At 42.1% G+C, this 18,204-nt stretch overlaps 1 protein-coding gene and 1 long non-coding RNA gene across 3 annotated transcripts in view; both read right to left on the bottom strand.

The window, feature by feature from the left end:
* The window catches only part of LOC104147228 (BDNF/NT-3 growth factors receptor), a 206,104-nt gene that overhangs the window by 37,691 nt on the left and 150,209 nt on the right, over nucleotides 1-18,204 (bottom strand). For both annotated transcript variants that reach the window (XM_068927293.1, XM_068927294.1), the window contains 3 exons: nucleotides 17,444-17,574; nucleotides 10,942-11,114; nucleotides 7,410-7,644 (listed from right to left, as the gene is read on the bottom strand). In XM_068927293.1, the coding sequence (XP_068783394.1) occupies nucleotides 7,410-7,644; nucleotides 10,942-11,114; nucleotides 17,444-17,574 (539 nt within the window). The remainder of the gene's footprint in view (nucleotides 1-7,409; nucleotides 7,645-10,941; nucleotides 11,115-17,443; nucleotides 17,575-18,204) is intronic.
* Nucleotides 239-7,378, bottom strand: LOC104144075 (uncharacterized). The gene is made up of 3 exons (XR_694048.2): nucleotides 5,482-7,378; nucleotides 854-1,058; nucleotides 239-292 (listed from the first exon to the last, which is right to left on the bottom strand). It is a non-coding gene; the product is annotated as an uncharacterized lncRNA (long non-coding RNA).

Below are 18,204 nucleotides of genomic sequence, written 5' to 3'. Positions count from 1 at the left end.
AGTAATAAGTCACTGTTAAATGCAACCCACTACAGATGCTGGACATCTGATGCTCCTTTTCCTAGCAGTAATACGGAAAACTTTCTTGGACTCTCCTCTTAAGAGCAGTGTCAGTGAAAACAGATGGAAACAGAACTATGAGCAAGACCACTGACCCTGATGTGAAGATGATGAGAAAACTCCACTTGAAAAGTGACTGCATCTATAGCCACATTAAAAAATGATGGAACTATACTTGCCTGAGCCAAAGCTGAATTTGGCCTCTCTGTGTAGGGTTGAGCAGGTCAGAAAACTGGGATCCAAGAGAAAACATTAAGAATCAGGGATTAGCTGGGGAAAGAGCATGTTTCCTGCACACAACAAAATGTACTCTGGCATGCACTAGTAGTAACAGGCATCAAGCCATATTTTTAATCATTTAGCACCAGGATAATGCTCTGTCCTGGTGTATGCAAGCTTCTAACCACTGTCACAGTGGAGGCTTTTAGGAGGCTCATAAGAGCCCTCTAAAATCAGGAGGCCTAATTCTGCTCATGATTACGTTGCTATAAGCTCACAGTAATTGCACTGACTTAAAGGGAGCTACTTCCAGCTTGCATCTATGTTGCCGGCCTGTTATTTCCTGTATTGTTTCCAGTTGCATGAAATCATCTGCACACGTACTCCGGGGCTGCTGGCACCCGCCGTCCTCCCCATCACTGCACATGATGCAATGAGCCTCTGACGGAGGAGGAGAGCCACAAAGTCCATGTAGGGAAGCAGATAGTTTCCTTTGAGCAATGGATGCAAAAATAGCAGCTAATAAAAAGCCTTCAAACTGTGCCTTCAAACTGTGACAATTCAATACACACACCTACGAGGATGCCTTGACAAGCTGCTTGACTTCTCAGCAACTCCTTGTTTTCTTGCGCGCAGCCTCCACCAGACTCCCCCACACAGGTATTCGGCTTTATAGTGACAGCTGAGACCTGCGGGTGTTGGTCGCTTTTGCCCTTTCTGAATAGACAGACGCTTGTTCCTCGCTGTAAACATTTGTACCGTGGTGCTTGCCTGGCTAGCTACAGCCCAAATAATGAAAAAAAGAAAAAGAAAATCAGGCTTTTCTTTTTTTAGTCCTTTGCTGTCATGCATTAATTCACTTTGCAAACAGGCACTTGGTACTGGAAATAGCTTTAGTGAGATCACTCTGGTGATTATTTTACTAGTATTATCTTTTAGCAAACGTTTCATATATAGTCACCAGAAAACATATATTATGCTGCTGCCAGAAATACAGCACTGTATAATATTAGGTATTAGGCTCATACGTGAAGAAAGAACTGTACTTAGTGGGCCAGACGCTCTTTGCCATTTGACTACTCTAATACCAGTGTTTTTTCACTGTCTTCAGGGCTGCTACTCTAGATTTACTGAGCAACAGCGGAGATCAGAATCTGGCCTGCTTCCCAAGAACTGTAATACTTCCAGGGTCAAAATGGTTTCTGGAAAGGGATTTTGCTCTTATTATGTAGAAAGAAGACCACAAAGCCGGGTATTTTTAGAATTGGCTTGGGATATCAAATTCTGTAATCCCTATATTTTCTGGAAGTCTTTCTGGGAGGCTCAAAAGCGTAATAACTTCTCACATCTTAACTGAAAGTGCATGGGAACTATATATTTCAAAAAGATATCCTTTTCCAAAATACTTATTTCAATAAAACATGAAACAAACAAACAAAGCCTAAAAAACCTAGGAAACTTATTTACAAATCTTCCTCACTCCCTCAGCTTTTTATTTTTTAGTCCCATGATGCTGTTTCTTTAGATCTTCACTCACTGCCAAATTAGACAAGACCTGAATTTTAATTAAAAAGGAAAAAGTTAAAAATAAAAGAGACAATGGTCTTTTGCAACCACTAGAGGTACAAAATGTGCCAGTAGGAACTGCAAAGTCATTCACTTAGGGACTGAAATGAAAACCTTCAGTAAGGGGATGCTCTTCTTTGGAAGTAGTAGAAGATGAAAGTGGTCCAGGGCGCTCTTTGACAACGCAGTGACGATGTGCCAGAATGACACAGGCTACTTTAAGTGTAGGATGTCTTAGGCAGCATGTTTTCATTAGAGGCAGGGAAGTACCTCTGATCTACGAATGGGTAAAATTGCATTTGCAAAATCCTGCTCACAGTTCTAATGGCTTCTATACCAGAAAGAGACATTTAAACTGAAAGACGTGTAGAGAAGCCTGCTACGATGGGAAGGAAAATGGAGCACCTTTTCTCCTGAAAGGCTTGTTTAACCCTCTGAAACGGAGACTGGGAGAGGACAGGATTATTCTTTCTAAATATGTTTGAGATGTTAACACAAGGAAGGGAGAAGAAAGGTTCTGGTGGAGGATAATGGGATCAAGTGGGTGTGAACTGGTCAGGAGTTAATTTAGGCTACGAATTAATATGAAGGTCTCCAATCAGGAGGAGAGAGAGGTTGCGGCAGCCTTGCAGGCAAGGCCTTAGCATTAGGACCCTATTTATTTGCTACATTCACTTTGGTAAATGAGTTGAAGGGGCTTTATGCCACGGTAGGAGGAATCTAGGAATTAGAAATTTAAGGTTCAGAGACTTCTGCCATTCAATTTTGTGCCACACATGAGAGACATTTGAAAAGAGGCATGTCAGTGTTTTGTTAGTGGCACCATACTTATTTATTCAATTAAAATCTTTCTTGAGGGCTTCTGTTGGTCACCTGCATTTTTTTTTTTTTTTTTGCCTCTTGCTGTATAATTTGGCCCTGGTTTAGGTTCTATCCCACACTTCCCTGAGACACTGAGGACAAGCAACTGTCAGAAGCAGGAAGTCAGGCCAGATGTGCTCCAAGGGGCATCAAGAAACCCCAGTAACGCCAGGCTCATGCAGCTGGCTGTGTGCACTCGCTGCTTGCCAGGTCAGAAAGTAACACTCACTGAAACGGCTCGTGAGAGGCCTGAGGTTCTTGTGGGTCTTCCTGCATTTAACATCTAACGCATGCCTTCCTGCACTAGTGGAAGGCTTGGGCTCCGTAACCTATGCATCCTCCTCCAATCCTACATCCTTTGCTCTCTTTGAATAGCAGAAGAATGACGAACATGGTGCAAGATATGCAGGAGACAGATAAAAAGAAAAACCAGGTCACTGGACAGAACCACATCCCCTGGGGTCCTTTCACCCCATCTGTGCCAAAAGTGGAGGAAACCAATTTGTGACATAGTTTCTAAACCTCCCCATCCCTTCAAGGTGAGCTGGCCCTAAAGAAAGATGGAAACCCACTTAATAGCCCCAGGCTTCAGATAGATCCGCGCATGGTTTGTACAAGCAGAGGCAAAGAGTCCTTATTTCCTGCACTGTTCCTTGCGCTGTTGCATAAAGGCAAATAAGTTATACAATAGCTAAATAAGGATTACACAACTTAGCTCCATAAATCTAAATCAGAAACAGAGTCTCTATGTCGCACTGGACAGACATAAGAAAAAGTGGAACGGTGAATTCTGGTCCTAATGAAGTTAATGGCAAAGCTCTTGCTTACTCCAATGAGATCACAATTTCATCCAAAATCTTGGCTCAAGTCTGCAGCTGTCTGACGAGGCTGTATATTTAAAGCATATCCCTCTTAAGTTTTTCTGAGTACTGGGGTGAGCTGACCTTCCTTTTATTTTTTTTAGCTTTGTACTTATGATAAAGAAACACAGAAACATATTTTAAGGACAGATACTAAGCAAGCACTTGCAAACTTGAATTGTAAGCCTGAAAACGGTCTGAAATAGTGCCTTTGAGTACAGAAACAAATATTAGCAAAGCCGTTGTTTCCATGCTTCAGTGTCAATACTTTAAGCCACTGAATGCTGCAGATGAGTCATGTTATTTGGGCATCAAATGGGAAACCTCTAACTCTTGAGGGATGGCAATCCAAACAAAAAAACCCCAGAAGGGTCCCTAATGAACTTGAAATCTAAGCTCTGCAAGTAAATAACTATGTGAAAAGATCTATTGCTCTACAAGGACTGCGGTGCAGCAGTGTCGGCAGAGCTGCTTGGCACAGGGAACAAACTAATTATTTGCCAGTTCTTTTAGTTTGGCCTGGGGTGGATGGCAGCACTGGTAAGAAAAGTCACTGCAATTTCTTCATGTCCTCAGGCTCATTTGGTCTGAGTTTTGAAAACGACCGCTGTTTCATTAAATGTTAGCATGTAAACCAGATCTTCCCCCTCCCCCGATTCCTGTCTGATGAAGAAGAGAGGAAAAAAGAATGGAAGAAAAAAAGGAAAGCTTGTGCAACCAGGGCCACGCATCACATACATATATTCCCAACCCAAAGGTCATTTCTTTCCCACTCTTTCCTGAAGCATCTCTTAACAACTGAGCTGATTCAATGCAGAATGTCATTAACAATCTAACAGTGAACAAGGACCAAGGATCATCCTTATTTTACAGCAACAAACTATAAATAATCATCTTGGGCAAATCTAACGTCCTGACAGGGCAATAGTATCTCAGGAATCTGGTTCCAGTGTATTAATAAACACAACTACCATGCCATTTCTTGCAGACCGCTTTGGAGCTGTATAAATCCTTCCAATGAACATGAGATAAAGCTGTCAGGGTTGGGGACGAATTGCTTCCATGTAGGTGATTAAGCCTGAACAGTTAAAAAGACTTACCCTGCTATAAACAATTAGGTATGTTAGGTCACAGCCATCTCAGTGTCGTTGCTGACAGTTTCATTACTCAGGCCTGCCATGGACATAATTCTCCAGGCAACCAGCTGGCAAGTCATCATAGCCTTGACTGTTTCATGACCAGCTTCTGACTAGCCCACATATGGCCCAGAGGGCAGGCCAAAATCTCACAGGCTCAACTGTAGCTTCCAGCATTTATCAGTGCGGAGGATGGCTGCAAGGCAGGCTGTGGCTCTATCCCAACTCTGCACCAGCCAGAAGCCTGTTGGAGAAATGGTCCTTCCCGGTTTTATCACTGTGTGGAACAAGCGACTGACCAAACTGAAGTTTCAAATCCATGGATCAGACTGCAAGCTACCCCATCTCACCATCAGCTTGGATGGAGACATGCTGCTTTACACTGTCATTCACCCCCTTTGACACTTGTCTACCTATTTCTCCCTTTACGCACTTTCTTTCACTAACACCTCTCTCCACTTTCCCTTCCTACCTTATTCATTCCCTCTCTCACAACCATTATTGCACCCTCTTCACTATTCATACTGTCCCTTTCCTTCTCCATATCTCTTTTCTTTTCTTATTTCCTGGACCTCACCCATTCTCCTTTGGCCTCTGAATGAGAAAGGACAAAATGAGACAGAGGGAGAGAAGAAGAAAGGCAACGACAGATGTGGGAACAGGAATGAACATTGATGGGAGGGAGTCAGAGAGGACACATGAGAAATGCAATGTATTACTTGAATGAAGGGTTTTGAGAGGCACCCAAAGACCCCCCACCCCCGCCCCCGCCAAGTTACCTGGTGAATACCTGCTTTCTCCAGGGCACCGGTCAGGCAGGACAAAATCTTGGCCTTGTTCTAAACTCCCACTTCATTGGTTTTTGCTTTGCTTGTGTGCTCATGTGCAAGACTCAGGCATTAAACCAAGAGGAACATGAGCAGGTGAGATAACACTAGAGTCAGTACAGTACCCCATGCTTGTGCCACGTCTCCGTTTTCCCCAGAAAGTTCATAGGATTAGCTAGCTACCATCCCTTTTTATCTCTAGTTTTTCTGTAGCAAGGAGTCACTCATTTTGTCCAAAAATAAGTACATTCATCGTTCAAAAACGCCTTTGATTGTCAAGGCCTTTGCAAACATTCACTACTAAGCATGAACATTCATTCTGAAGTGTAATGATAAACATGGTAAATAAACCCATTCCTACTGAAATACAGAACAGATACGTGCCTCCAGTCCCAACAAGTATTGCTCATATTTCAGAAGCAAAATCAAGAAACCTTGGCCCTTAGTGCTCACTGGTATCTTCTCAAACACAAATATAGCCAGTGATTACTACTTTGTATATTTTACCAAGTACTGAAATGAAGTCACACCCGTTTTACATTGATCAGATAGCCTGAAGTGCCAAATTTCCAAAATAACAAAATATAGAGGAATCTAGTTTGTATGTTTACTAAATACTCAGGTATGTTTGCTTTTTGATCAAAAAGACAAAGAACAAAGGAGAGAACAGCAGAGACTTCTCAGCTGTGACAAACTTCTCAGCTGTTAAGAGAAACAACGCTCTACAATAATTCCTGTGTATAGCTTCCTCTGCCCTGTCCAGCCTCAGCCAGACATAATGGCAATCTCTTCTCAGGTATCCTACAAACACTGTTGCAGAAGTGATACTGTCCTTTTTGTGGACACAGCAGCCCCATTAAGGTGGGTAAGGAAGAGGCCTTCATTTTATCTACAAGGAATATACGGGCAGCAAGTGATATGGGAGGCAGGTACAGAGAAGGAGCTCAATGATGCTGAGTAGCTCACGTTAGAGGATACAACTCTAGCATTTATAAACTAACAGCTTGGCCGTGGATTGTCTTCAGCAAAAGCCTCATAGTCCAGCTCCACACATTAAGTTACACATGTGGTAAGGAACACCAATGCTGTCAACTACATGACTTGCCACATAGTACAAAGCCAACATCAACAACAATATCAGTGAACAGATGCTTATACTAGCGATTCTAGAAGACCGACAAACTTCACAGATTATTTTATGGCAACTGAGCTCAGGAACAAAGGCCTGGGCCAGGCTGTGAACATGTGCCATGGGCTACCCTTACCCACCACTGAGTTACAGCCCTCACCAGAGTGACATGAAACAACAGATCAACCATAAACACTAAGACTGAAGAACTGGCTTAAGGCAGGAAATACTTGCTGTCAACTTTTAAAGTGCTGAACATATAACCATTTCTGCATTAGTGTCTCCCTAAGCAAAAGAGCTCTTTGGTCCAGTGGTGCTGTCCATCACTTACATCTACTCAAGTAAACTGAAATATACAATTCGTGAAAGTTATCATTTGTCTTAGAAATGTATAAGATCGTATTTTAATAACTCCTGACTGTTTGGCCAAATGTGATCGCCCACTCTTCCTTTTTATCTGCTTCTTCTTCACAAAAGCCAAGCAAATATGCCAAATTTTTGACCACAGAAAAGGACCTTTCTATGATTTATTATTAGATAATAAAACCAACATATATAAACAACAGGCCAATCTTATCAATTCTCTCCAAATTTACCAAAACTTTACAACTCAAAACCAGCTTCTCCACATGCTGCCCTGTAAATCACCTGACAGACAGACGAATCTTTATAAAAGTAGCATCAGTCAGATCAGTGTGGTAAGGTGAACAAGACGTCAGTTATTACTGATTATAGCAGTTCACTTACTTACCCTATAGTAGTCTGTGCTGTACACATCTCTAGACATCCCAAAATCTCCGATCTTTACCAGCAGGTTCTCACCAACCAGGCAATTCCGGGTAGCAAGATCCCGATGCACAAAGTGCTGTGAGGCCAAGTAAACCATACCAGCAGCAATCTGCTGGGCAATGTGGAGCATCTGGGATTGGGTCAGCTCGGCAGGACGGTTGCCTTCTGCCATCAATACTGCATCTGGTCCATGTGCCCTGCACCAAAATACAAGCTGATCAAGTGACAGGCCATCTGTAAGTCAAAGAGCTGAAAGGCATGAGCGGGCCTAAAACCACACAAGTGACTTGCTCAAGTGTAATGACAAAAAGGACTGTAAATTCATCAGTGGAACAGGGGAGAAATTGACTCTTGGCTTTTTTCCCCTACTGTTTTCTCCCATGGCGAGAAAGGTGGGTGGTTTGAAGATCATTACATAATGGGCAACATATTGTTCATAAAAATAAAGTAGATAGATAGGTTTATAACAATACCTCTCAGTCCTAAACCACTGCCTTTCTCCTGCTCTGCTCCAGCAATTGTTTTTGGGGAAAGACTGGCAAATGTAGCTGTTTGGCACTTGATGGAAATCTTATGACTCTCTAAGAGTGACACTCTGCCATGAAGTGGTATGCATAGCACCACTCTTCCCATCTCTGAATGACCAGCTTCCCCTTGATTTCCACATGGAGACAGGTCATTGACCATTTCCATCTTCTCTTTAAGAAGAAAGAACTAACTTCCTTCTCACGTGCAATCTGAGAAACAAGGGCAGCAGATTTAGATTGATACTTTCAATTTCCTATCCTACATACAGAGTAAGAAAATGTTTTTCCTGATTTCACCAGTAAGGGCAAGTTCTCCTCCACCCAGGAATTATCAACAGTTGGAAGAGGACACAAAACACACTCCAGTCTGAACAACTAAACAACTTCAGAAATAGGAGTTTTTCAAGATCTAGCAAGCTCCTAAGATACACTGATCAATTGACTCATGAGAAACTCCTGTACCTGCTGGGCAAAGAAAACCCTTTTGCATTTGGAAACCCCAGCAAAGCACTACAACTTTTGTGATTCACCTATCCGAACAGTGCTTGCTCTGGTACATATATGGCACATCGTGGTACCTTAAAGATACAGATATCAATATCTAATCAATAGAGGTGAGGTGTAGCCTTCATCCATCCATGGGGGAAGGGTACAGGAGTTTGGAAAAGAGTGGCAAATTAATCAAAATCTGTGAGATCAAATCTGACACTACCTATTAGAAATATGATATTAAAATTGCCCCAGGGGAAGAACCCCATGAGCAAAGTGACAGATGTGAGAGAGAAACCAAGGAGGGTTTGCAGCACTGCTGGGATTGCACCTGGTACCAGGAAAAGAAGTTAACTGCACTTGTTCTGCCATGGGGTACAGGCAGCCATTCAACTGATGGTGCTGGGGAAGAAAGGAGGGAGGATGTGAAATCCCCAGCCACGACTCAGAGGCAAATTCCTAATGAAAAGCACTGTGCCTCTTCATTGCACTGATTTTATTTAATGATCATTCTCAACTGTGAAGCTCTGAGTCTACTAAATTAGAGCTCTTCATCCTCACTAGCTTCCTTGAGGAGACGGTCTGTATCTAATGAAACTTTTGGATTATTTTTAATTCTCCATTCATCTTGCTTGTCTTCTTGGTGCCAGCTGCAAAAGAGGAGCTCCTCGCTGTCAATAGCCACCGACAGAGTTTCCTTTGGATCCACATCAGTCTCCACTAGCCGCCAAGCACAGAGCTGGCACAACTTTGGGGCCGTAGTCCTAGATCTGAAACAGCCCTTGGCTGCATATAGGCAGCAAAGGTTCTTTTGGGTTAAATTTTGGATACTCTTTCCCCTGACAGCCTTTGGTGGCGCTGCAGGGTAAGAAATACAGGCTTTTCCAGCCTGCTCACAACTAACCTCTGATCTGCAGCACAAGCTGCGGCAAATGTGAGAGGAATGACAAATTGGAGCTTAGGTTAAACAGCTTGTCCCAGCATAATCATTTTATGTTCTAAAGACAAGGGCTGATTAATAATTAAAAAAAGAGAAAACTTAACATAGGAAATTTACTGTCTGCTAAACTACCTTTCTCTACAGCAATTCGAAATCAGAGTTAGGAGGTAAGAAAAGGCTAATCAAAAAGAATCAACGAAAAAGTATTTCTTATGATGACACTGAATCAGCTGCAAATCTGGTTTGATCTATTGGGAGTTCAGCACTCTGAAAAAGCACTGGACTGGCATCTGTGGAAACCTCAGTCCTCTTCACATCCATAGCAGAGGTTCAAGCGGGCAAATGCAAATGCCTCGACATTGCCCTGACAATACACTTAAACCCTCTGCCAGAGGGACAATCAGTCTGGGAAAAGTAGTGTTCGCTCCGACTCCTCAGCTCAGCCCATGGTCTCCCTGCCAACCCTGCCAACCCTGCCAGTAAAGGAGGAGGCTGGTTGATGTCATTTGCTTTTATGATGTGGCTATTTCTGCACTGGGGATTAGAAGGACAGAAAACTCATTTCACAAAAGCTATCAAAACCTCACAAATGGTGGCACTACCAATCACCAGCAATTTCAGTCAGACACAAAATCTGAACCCATTTAAAGGCACATTAGTTTGACTGTTTTACGGCTTTGTCGGTAGCGTGCATTACACATATCTTTCCAAAATGGTGGTGGTCCTTAGTTATCATTAGGCAGAAGGGATCTCAGTACACTGAAATTTGATGAAATAACATTAAAGACCTTGAAAGAGCAATCCCTTATTCAAATAGTTTTTTTTATGAAGGAGCAAAAGCTGTCTCTCAACTGCTTATTTGTATGTCAACGAGTGCAGACTACTGGACATGGTATATACAGAAGGCCACTGGACACAACTTGCTGATTCATAAGTTACCCATTACTGTGAACCTTAGGTATCACCTATTTATTTACGATTGCTTTACTACGAAATTTCAATTTCCGATGCGCATTGCTGAATAGCTTTAGAAAATAAAGCGCCGATCCAGCCCCCACCGTTTAGCAATTTCCATTGTACTGAAGTATCCAAGGCTCACAGTTTTCTCCCCGCAGATTTATGGTACTTTTTCCAAAACACTGAGAGGAGGGAAGAGAAAAGGGGTTAGATTTTCAAAAGCTTTTAGACACCTACAGATAGAGAGAGGTGTTGAGTGGGATCTTCCCAAATGCTAGCAGAAAGGAGGCAAGGGAGTGATTCCTACTGCAAGTTTTATGACCAAACGTTTCAGAATATACTGAAATATACTGAAAACACTATTCCTTTGGTGGAAAGCAAAAGGATTAACTTGCGGTCCTTCCAAATAGGTATGGAAACAATGAACCCCACATCATGTACCAGCAGTGTGTCGCACAGATTTTCATTCCTACATGTCTGGGTTTTTCACTGATAGTAGGCAATTTGGCATTAAGTACCAGCAATGCCTACCTTCTCTGCTGCTTCTGCCTCTTCAGCACAATGCGTGCTGGTGGATTTACCTGAGGAATTTGTTCAGATCTCCATGCTTCATATACTCAAAGACCATGATAAGCGGATCGCCCTCGACGCAGACGCCGTAGAACTTGACGATGTGCTCGTGCTGCAGGTTCGTCAGCAGCTCTGCCTCACGGTGGAAGTCCTTCCGGGCATTGTCGCTGGCATCCTTCAGCGTCTAGCGGAGGAAAGGGAGATATAAGGAAGGGGAGATGTTCGCAGAAGGTAAGGAACATATGAGAAGGCACTCTAAGGGTGAAATAAGGACGGTCTACTGTGTAAAGGATGGGGAAAATACATTCTTAATAACTGTTTTAGAAATGCAGAAGTGATGTTTAAGTGCAATTAAATAGTGGCGATATAATTTTTGTTCCTCTGCCACACGTCATCCCATAAAACTATTTTTATTGTAAGAGGATGCATGAATACTCAGGCCCTTACTGTGCCAAGTGTTTTCCAAACACAGAACAAAGAAACTAACCTTATCCAAAGAACATACTAGTACACAGCTGGCCCATAGCCTTTAGCATTTAACTCAGGCAAAATCCTGGTATCCTGTTGGTGTTCACCTTTGCTTTAAGTTCTTTAAAGTAAAGCTTTGTTTGCTTAAAATACTTAGCAGGAATGTAGGTGCATTTGCTATGTATTATTAAAGTTGTTGCTGACGTGGGCCTCTATGGTGTGCTATGCATAAGGCAGATTTCTACAAGGGTTCATCCCTAGACTTGCGAGAACTTACAACCTGAGACCCCAGTCAGAGACTTCTTGGAATTCAGTGAAACTACTCTTATGTCTAAGATGAAGCTTATGTATAAGTTACTGGAGGATCAATCCTAAATTGATGAATGCAAAGGAAGTAGATGCAGAACAGAATTCTGGAGAGTCTTTTTTTTTTCCACATTTATACAGCTTTAAAATCTTGCATATTTTCATTTCATGGGATATATATCAACATTGGGTCAAATGAGAGGCTTAAATGTTGTTTAATGAGATGATACTAGTTAAACTGCCACACACAGGCAGTTTTAGATCTCTCCAGGAAAACTCTGCTTCCTGAGCAAGAAATTCTTTCACGCACCAGAAAAGCAAACGCTGACACCAATTAGGTAAGGAATAATCATAATTAACAATATACTACTGCTATGCTCTACTTTATATATAAAGTACAGAGGTTGCACTATATTAATTCAACTAATATTTTTTAAATAGTAAAAGTGTGATAGCAGGTTACCTGTGCTCACAAATTATTATTCACAGAAACTGAAGGCTGGGCTCTGCACGCTACAGCTCAACTCAGTGTGAAAGAACATGAGACACAAAAACAGTGGCTTTGCTTTTAACTAAAGATATTTCTTCCTGGTCATCTAGTCACATTATTTTCTATCCTGAATTCCTATGGTGAGCACGGGACCAACGATGCCCAAGAGAACAGACACAGAACAAGCTGATACTGTGCAATGGTTCTGCCAATAAAGCCCATGTTTTGGCTGTAACAAAATCACAGTTCATCCAACGTTTTTCTTGAACAGAGACAACTCTGTCCACTTTTCTAGTATTATATGTGTGCATGTGTGAATGAGGGACTAAAAGATGACTTTTACGGAAAACACTTGCTTTACTTAGGAAAGTGCAACCATAGTTGCATAGTGTCTCCAAAAATGAACAGCTATCATAATAAGGTCCAGATGGGGGGACAAGGAGCAGGGCAGACTGAACAGCCACCTACCACACGGAGGTTTTTTTTCCCAGTGGATTGTAGACCCTACAGATTCCAGAGGCAATGGAAATCTGTCATGCCAAAAACACCCCTTCCCTGAGGGACGCATTTATGTACCTTGTGTGTTTTCTGGCCCAGTGCCATTCTTCCATAAGTTTTACAAATAATGATGCAATAAGGATTTTGGCTGCTTCAAAAGCTATGTATGCCATGTGAGCATACAGAGCTCAAATCAGTTCCCTGTCTCTGGTCTCCACAAAGTCACATCCAAACCAAGTGAGGACTAAACTGGAACACCTCTTCCAACCCTTCAAGGCTCTGGGATGATGCTTTAACATTATATAGGCACTGAACCACAGTCCAATCTACATTATATACGCAATCACCCAGGACACCTGAGCATCACTTAAGTTTCCTTTTGTGGTTTCATGCATAAAGTAACCGGACTGTAATTCTTCTTAGTAACAGAACTAGAAAAGCAATTTACACAGAAAACATTTTTAAATAATAGCAACCTGGAGAAAAAATAATCAATACGAAGAAGCATAGGCCCATACTTTTTCTGACATGCTCTTTCCCTGGAAAGACAGTAAAAATGCAGATAGCTTTGCCCTGTGAGGATGGCATATTGGGTATTTCAGAAAGCGCCTTTTATCTCACAAAAACAGCAAAATTATCATGTGACAGAGCAGTTGCCATGGCAATTACGCATTTTTTGTCAAACAGCAAAATGCAGAGAGGTCTAAAACCTAGGAAAACCCAGACAGGGTTCCTAATACCAAAGGATGAGTGGAATTTCTGTTGCCCAGTGTTGCCAAGCCCCCTTTTCATTATTTCACACAGCACACAGAACAGACGCAATGCATGGGAGAGAGCTGACACAGTCAGGCAAGGAGGAGACTGGAAAGAGCAAAAATTAACAAGCACACAGAATTTACATAGAAATGACATTTACTAATGCATTTAGCTTGTTCTTAGTGCAAGGAAAAAAATAAAACCAAAATAAAATCATAAGAGCACAGTACAGAGACAAAGACATATTCATTAGTATTATCATTACTGACAACTAAGCCAAAGCTCTGCACGCAAAGCACTCTCACCAGTTGATGAGATTTTTCCCCGAGTAGGAGCTGAGATACAACCTCACGTACTTCCCAACCACCCGGGCCTCTCGGCCAGCAGCTAAGGAAGAGGCGCATCCTCCCTTGGGCAACAGAGGGATGCTCTGGCTATTAGAAGCTCCACATCTGCTGAGTTCAGTCTTGTCACAGGTAAAAGAACCAGCCCACACTTGTTCTCTTCCATTGGGTCTTTGCCCAGGTAACCACTGAGAAACTGGGCTCTGCAGACCTGTGCTCCCTAGCGAGTGCAGAACCCATAGCTGCTCGACCCACTGCTACACTGTAGAGCTGCACCTGTGAGTACGTCAGAGCAACAACAGCGGGATCTGGCTCTCACCAACATCAGTACAACTTGTTAATGAAATTCTCAGGATACCTTACCTTTACACTGTTCCACACTTTCACTGTGAAATCCTTACAACTGCTCCCCATCAGCAGACAACAGTGAAGCAGCATATTTATTCCAGAAATGAAGTTTGGTTTTGACCCTAATCAGAACTAAAAAGATCTGAAGTGTTGGAAACCTTTAGTTTTCCTCAGCAGGTGTCATGGACATGTTCTTCACCTAATGCAGGCAGCAATCTCCTGTGTGAGCACAACCCCAGAGCAGCATGGAGCAAATCACTCCTTTCCCACCCCCAGGAGAGCCAGAGGCAGCTGCTAACCTTTGCCTTGCATATCTCCTTCACCTCTAACTCCAGACAGGCTAAAGAAATGCAAGAATACACCCAGGGAGCCAAGCCCATAAGGAAAGAGTACTGATCCAAGCCTGAAAAATTCACTGCAGCACAGCAATATGGCCTCCAAGGAAATGATGACTACCCCTTCATCCCTTCGTCCACCTCCTTTCTCTAAAACTGCCTACTGGAAATGATATACTGATTTGACTGAAAATTCACCCAGGAGGAGAGGGCTAGTATAATGCCCATGGACCACTTAGCCTTCAGTTAAGCTCTGCGTTCACAGGTTTTGACCCACAGAAAGAGCTTCTGTATACTCAGTGATCCCCAGAAAATAATTTAAACTGAGCCATCTAAGAAGACTGTCCTCCTCTTCCAAAGAGCAAAAGTGCAAACATTTGGGTTGTTTATGCTAAGCCTGATTTTATTCACTTTCAGATATTTCTGGAACCCTTTTAGCTCCTAAATAATTTGCAACAGCAACATCAATATTTAGGATATTTGAAAAATAAAAAGGAAAAGGATGCATTTAGAGTCAGATTAACTTGCTTCTGTGAGGTTCAGTAACAGGATTTTTAGTATGCCTGCACAATGCTGCCACAGTTGCCCAGCAACCGGCAGACAAACATCTAATGGCACCACCAGTGAATGAAAAGAAGTTCTAATGAATCTCACCTAGGTGAGAAGATGCTTCCCCCAGACCAGCTCACTCAGTTTCCTTGCTGCCTAAATCCTTCTAATACAGCCTTACTTGTCACCAAGTATATATTTCTAATGGGCTGATGGAAGCCCTTTCATAGGGACATTCTTATTTTGGTTTCACTCAGAAGGGTGACGCTCTCTAAAACATTTGCTGTTCATTGTGAGACCCTATCCTCAACTGGACTCCTCTTCCAGGACCAAAAGTCTTCATGCATTTGCTGGGCCAAACCCTATGCCCAATGGAGGAATTTGGACACAGTCCTATGACTAGCTCTCGACATATCTGTGAAGTCTAATCCCCTGTTAGTGAGAGTACTGCCCTCAATTTTAACTGGAGCGTAGCTATGAACTACAGTCTATTTACTGTGGTAAATAAAAGAGAAAGGCTGGGAAGTATCAGATGATTAACCACTTGGCTGTACAGGGATCTATCCAATGGTCAAGTTAGCCAAAAAATTGCCCTTTGACAGGGACCAGAGTCAGGTCTTCAAGAGCTGGTAGCTGATAAAAGGGCTCATACAATGGGCATAACCTGTCCACAAGGGTATGTCTTCCTACTTGTCCTTCAGCAGCGACCTGCAAGACACCTACTAAGGACACTTGCAAAGAATGGATTTGGGAAAACACTCATAATAATACAGAAAATAGATAGATTTGTCAACGAAACCCATGGAGACATGTCTGCCTCTAAACACTGAATGCTCTTCATTGTGAATTACAGTGAGAAAGAGCAGCAGAGAGAGAGTGCAGGTACAGCATTTAACAGCAGCTGAAGTGCTAGCCTCCATTTGGCCAGGGCTTTCAAAGGGAGCAAGTGAATGGAAAGGCTTTCATTTTGCTATCAAGCAGTTCCCTGAAGTGATAGGGGAATATTTTCACTCTAGCCTCACCAAAATACAGTAGAAAATTCATTCACCTCTACTTTTGTCATCTCCTATCTCTTTCTTTCTCCTGTCTATGATATATCCCTTCAAGGCTTCATTTTTTCTCACCAGACAACATGACTCAACAATGCCAAGTATCAAAAAGCTTGTAACCTTGGCCAACCCCCCAAAAATGCTATTTTTGATGGAACAAGGAATCATTCAATTAATCTATCTTTCTTTCATGTTCTCTCACTGCCAGATCCAAAACTGTTTCTTGTTTACAATTTCAAAAAGATGATCCTCTGGGATTCTTTTACTGTATGCTTTGATTCAAAACGTACACATGGTTTCCTAATTCTGAGTGATAAGATAGGATTATTTTCTGATCCCTAAGCACAGTTCAAACCCTAAAATGTATATTTCCACTGCCTTTAGTGAGACACTTTAAATGTTGAACACCTTGTTCAGCTTTCGGCAGAACACAGATGGAGATAAGGAGACAGTTGCCAGGGAGACCTAGCAAACTCTTAGTAGTGTGGTTTCACTGATACTATTTCCTAGCGAACGTCCATGGCTGAGGATGACAACCAACCTCAACAGTTCCATTTTTGGGGGACAAAATGGCTTGGCATGGCGAAGCAGGTCTGGCGTGCAAGCTCTGAGATCATGATGCAAAGCTTACTCCTTGGTAATATCCCAATGTAGTCTGGGCCCTCCTGTGATGCCAAACAAATCCTTTCTTTTTCTCAGAGATTTGAGAATTTTTCTGGATACTGGCAGCTCCAAGGTTATGGCTGTTTTCACTTAGGTTCCTCCTCCTATGACTGTATTTTGGGAGGGTGGAAAGGAGCCTGAAAGTCAAGAATCACTCCTCTAGTTCTGAAATGTCATGACTTTTAGATTTCCATAGAGGCAGTATTTGACAATACATAACAATATTATCTATAAGTTTGTTATAAGATTCCTAGCAACCATATTAATGACAATTATGTACAATTTCAATGGTTGCCTGAAAGAACTGTACAGAGCACAGCAAAACAGGCCTTTTTGACTAACAATTGTACACATAACCTCTTCATTTAACTAGTTATAGATTAGTCTTTAGACACGCAAATATGTCACATGTATTTTTAATGACTTACATGTTATTTTTCACTCATCATATTTTAGACAGACCGTAAAAGATTTTGCCCCTTTGTGATGCTATTTCCCCCTTTTCCTTACGAAATTCAGCTCTCATTTTATAATCCACAGCAAGATCAAATATCATGTTCTCTTAACACTCCATTAGCCTTGTGAACCCTTCCACATATATCAGAGGAGTTACACGGGGCTACAGACTAGGCAAACATGATCATTTACAAATAAAACAGCATTAGTTGCAACCATGAATTAATAATGGAAACCCTAGACTCTTTTACCTTCACTGCCACCAAGATCTTGTCCTGCTCGGGACAGAGGTTATAGCATTCAGCCAGAAAGACTTTCCCAAAGGCTCCTTCTCCCAGCTCTCTTTTAAGAACGATATTGTGGCGCTTGATGTGCTGAACGACTGTGAACAGAACACAAAGCGGAGGTCAGAAGTGAACGGCAAGGCCGCGACGGGAAGGGGTCCATGCTGGTGGCCACAGGGTGACAGGCTGGCCTGCCCAGTGCTGTGCGTATCATGGAAAGAATCGACATGCACACTAGTCACCTATTAGCGCTTCGTCCGAAAAGAATGTCTTAATATATTTACATTTGGACCGTAGTGCATTTGCTGCATAAGAAAACATGGAATTAAGAGTCACCTGGGAAAAAGCTATTTATCATCATCCCTGGATGAGTGCTGTGGAGCATATATAACAGGGAACATTGCTTTTTTTAAGCCATGAAGGAAAAAAACATCAGAAAACAAAACAAACCTTTCTCATACCACTTCTATTATTTTTTCTCTAACAACAGCTGAACACTCATTCAAAGCCAAAAATGTTCGGAAGGAATAAAGTCTCAAAATTAACCTAATCCAAGAAAATAAAATACGCCTCCTTTTCATTACATCCAACTTACTCTCTAATACTCTTATCACCTGCTCATCTTGTTTTAAACTGCTGCTTTCTCCATCTGTGCTATACTACAATTACTATAAAACAAAAATGTCTTTCTCAAAAACATGATTTATAGCATTGCTGTGAAGTAAAAG

The sequence above is a fragment of the Struthio camelus genome, chromosome Z (genome assembly GCF_040807025.1).
Source record: "Struthio camelus isolate bStrCam1 chromosome Z, bStrCam1.hap1, whole genome shotgun sequence".
In the NCBI taxonomy this organism is placed as follows: domain Eukaryota; kingdom Metazoa; phylum Chordata; class Aves; order Struthioniformes; family Struthionidae; genus Struthio; species Struthio camelus.
The sequence above is the reverse complement of the archived record's forward strand: the minus strand, read 5'-3'. Positions and strand labels throughout refer to the sequence as shown.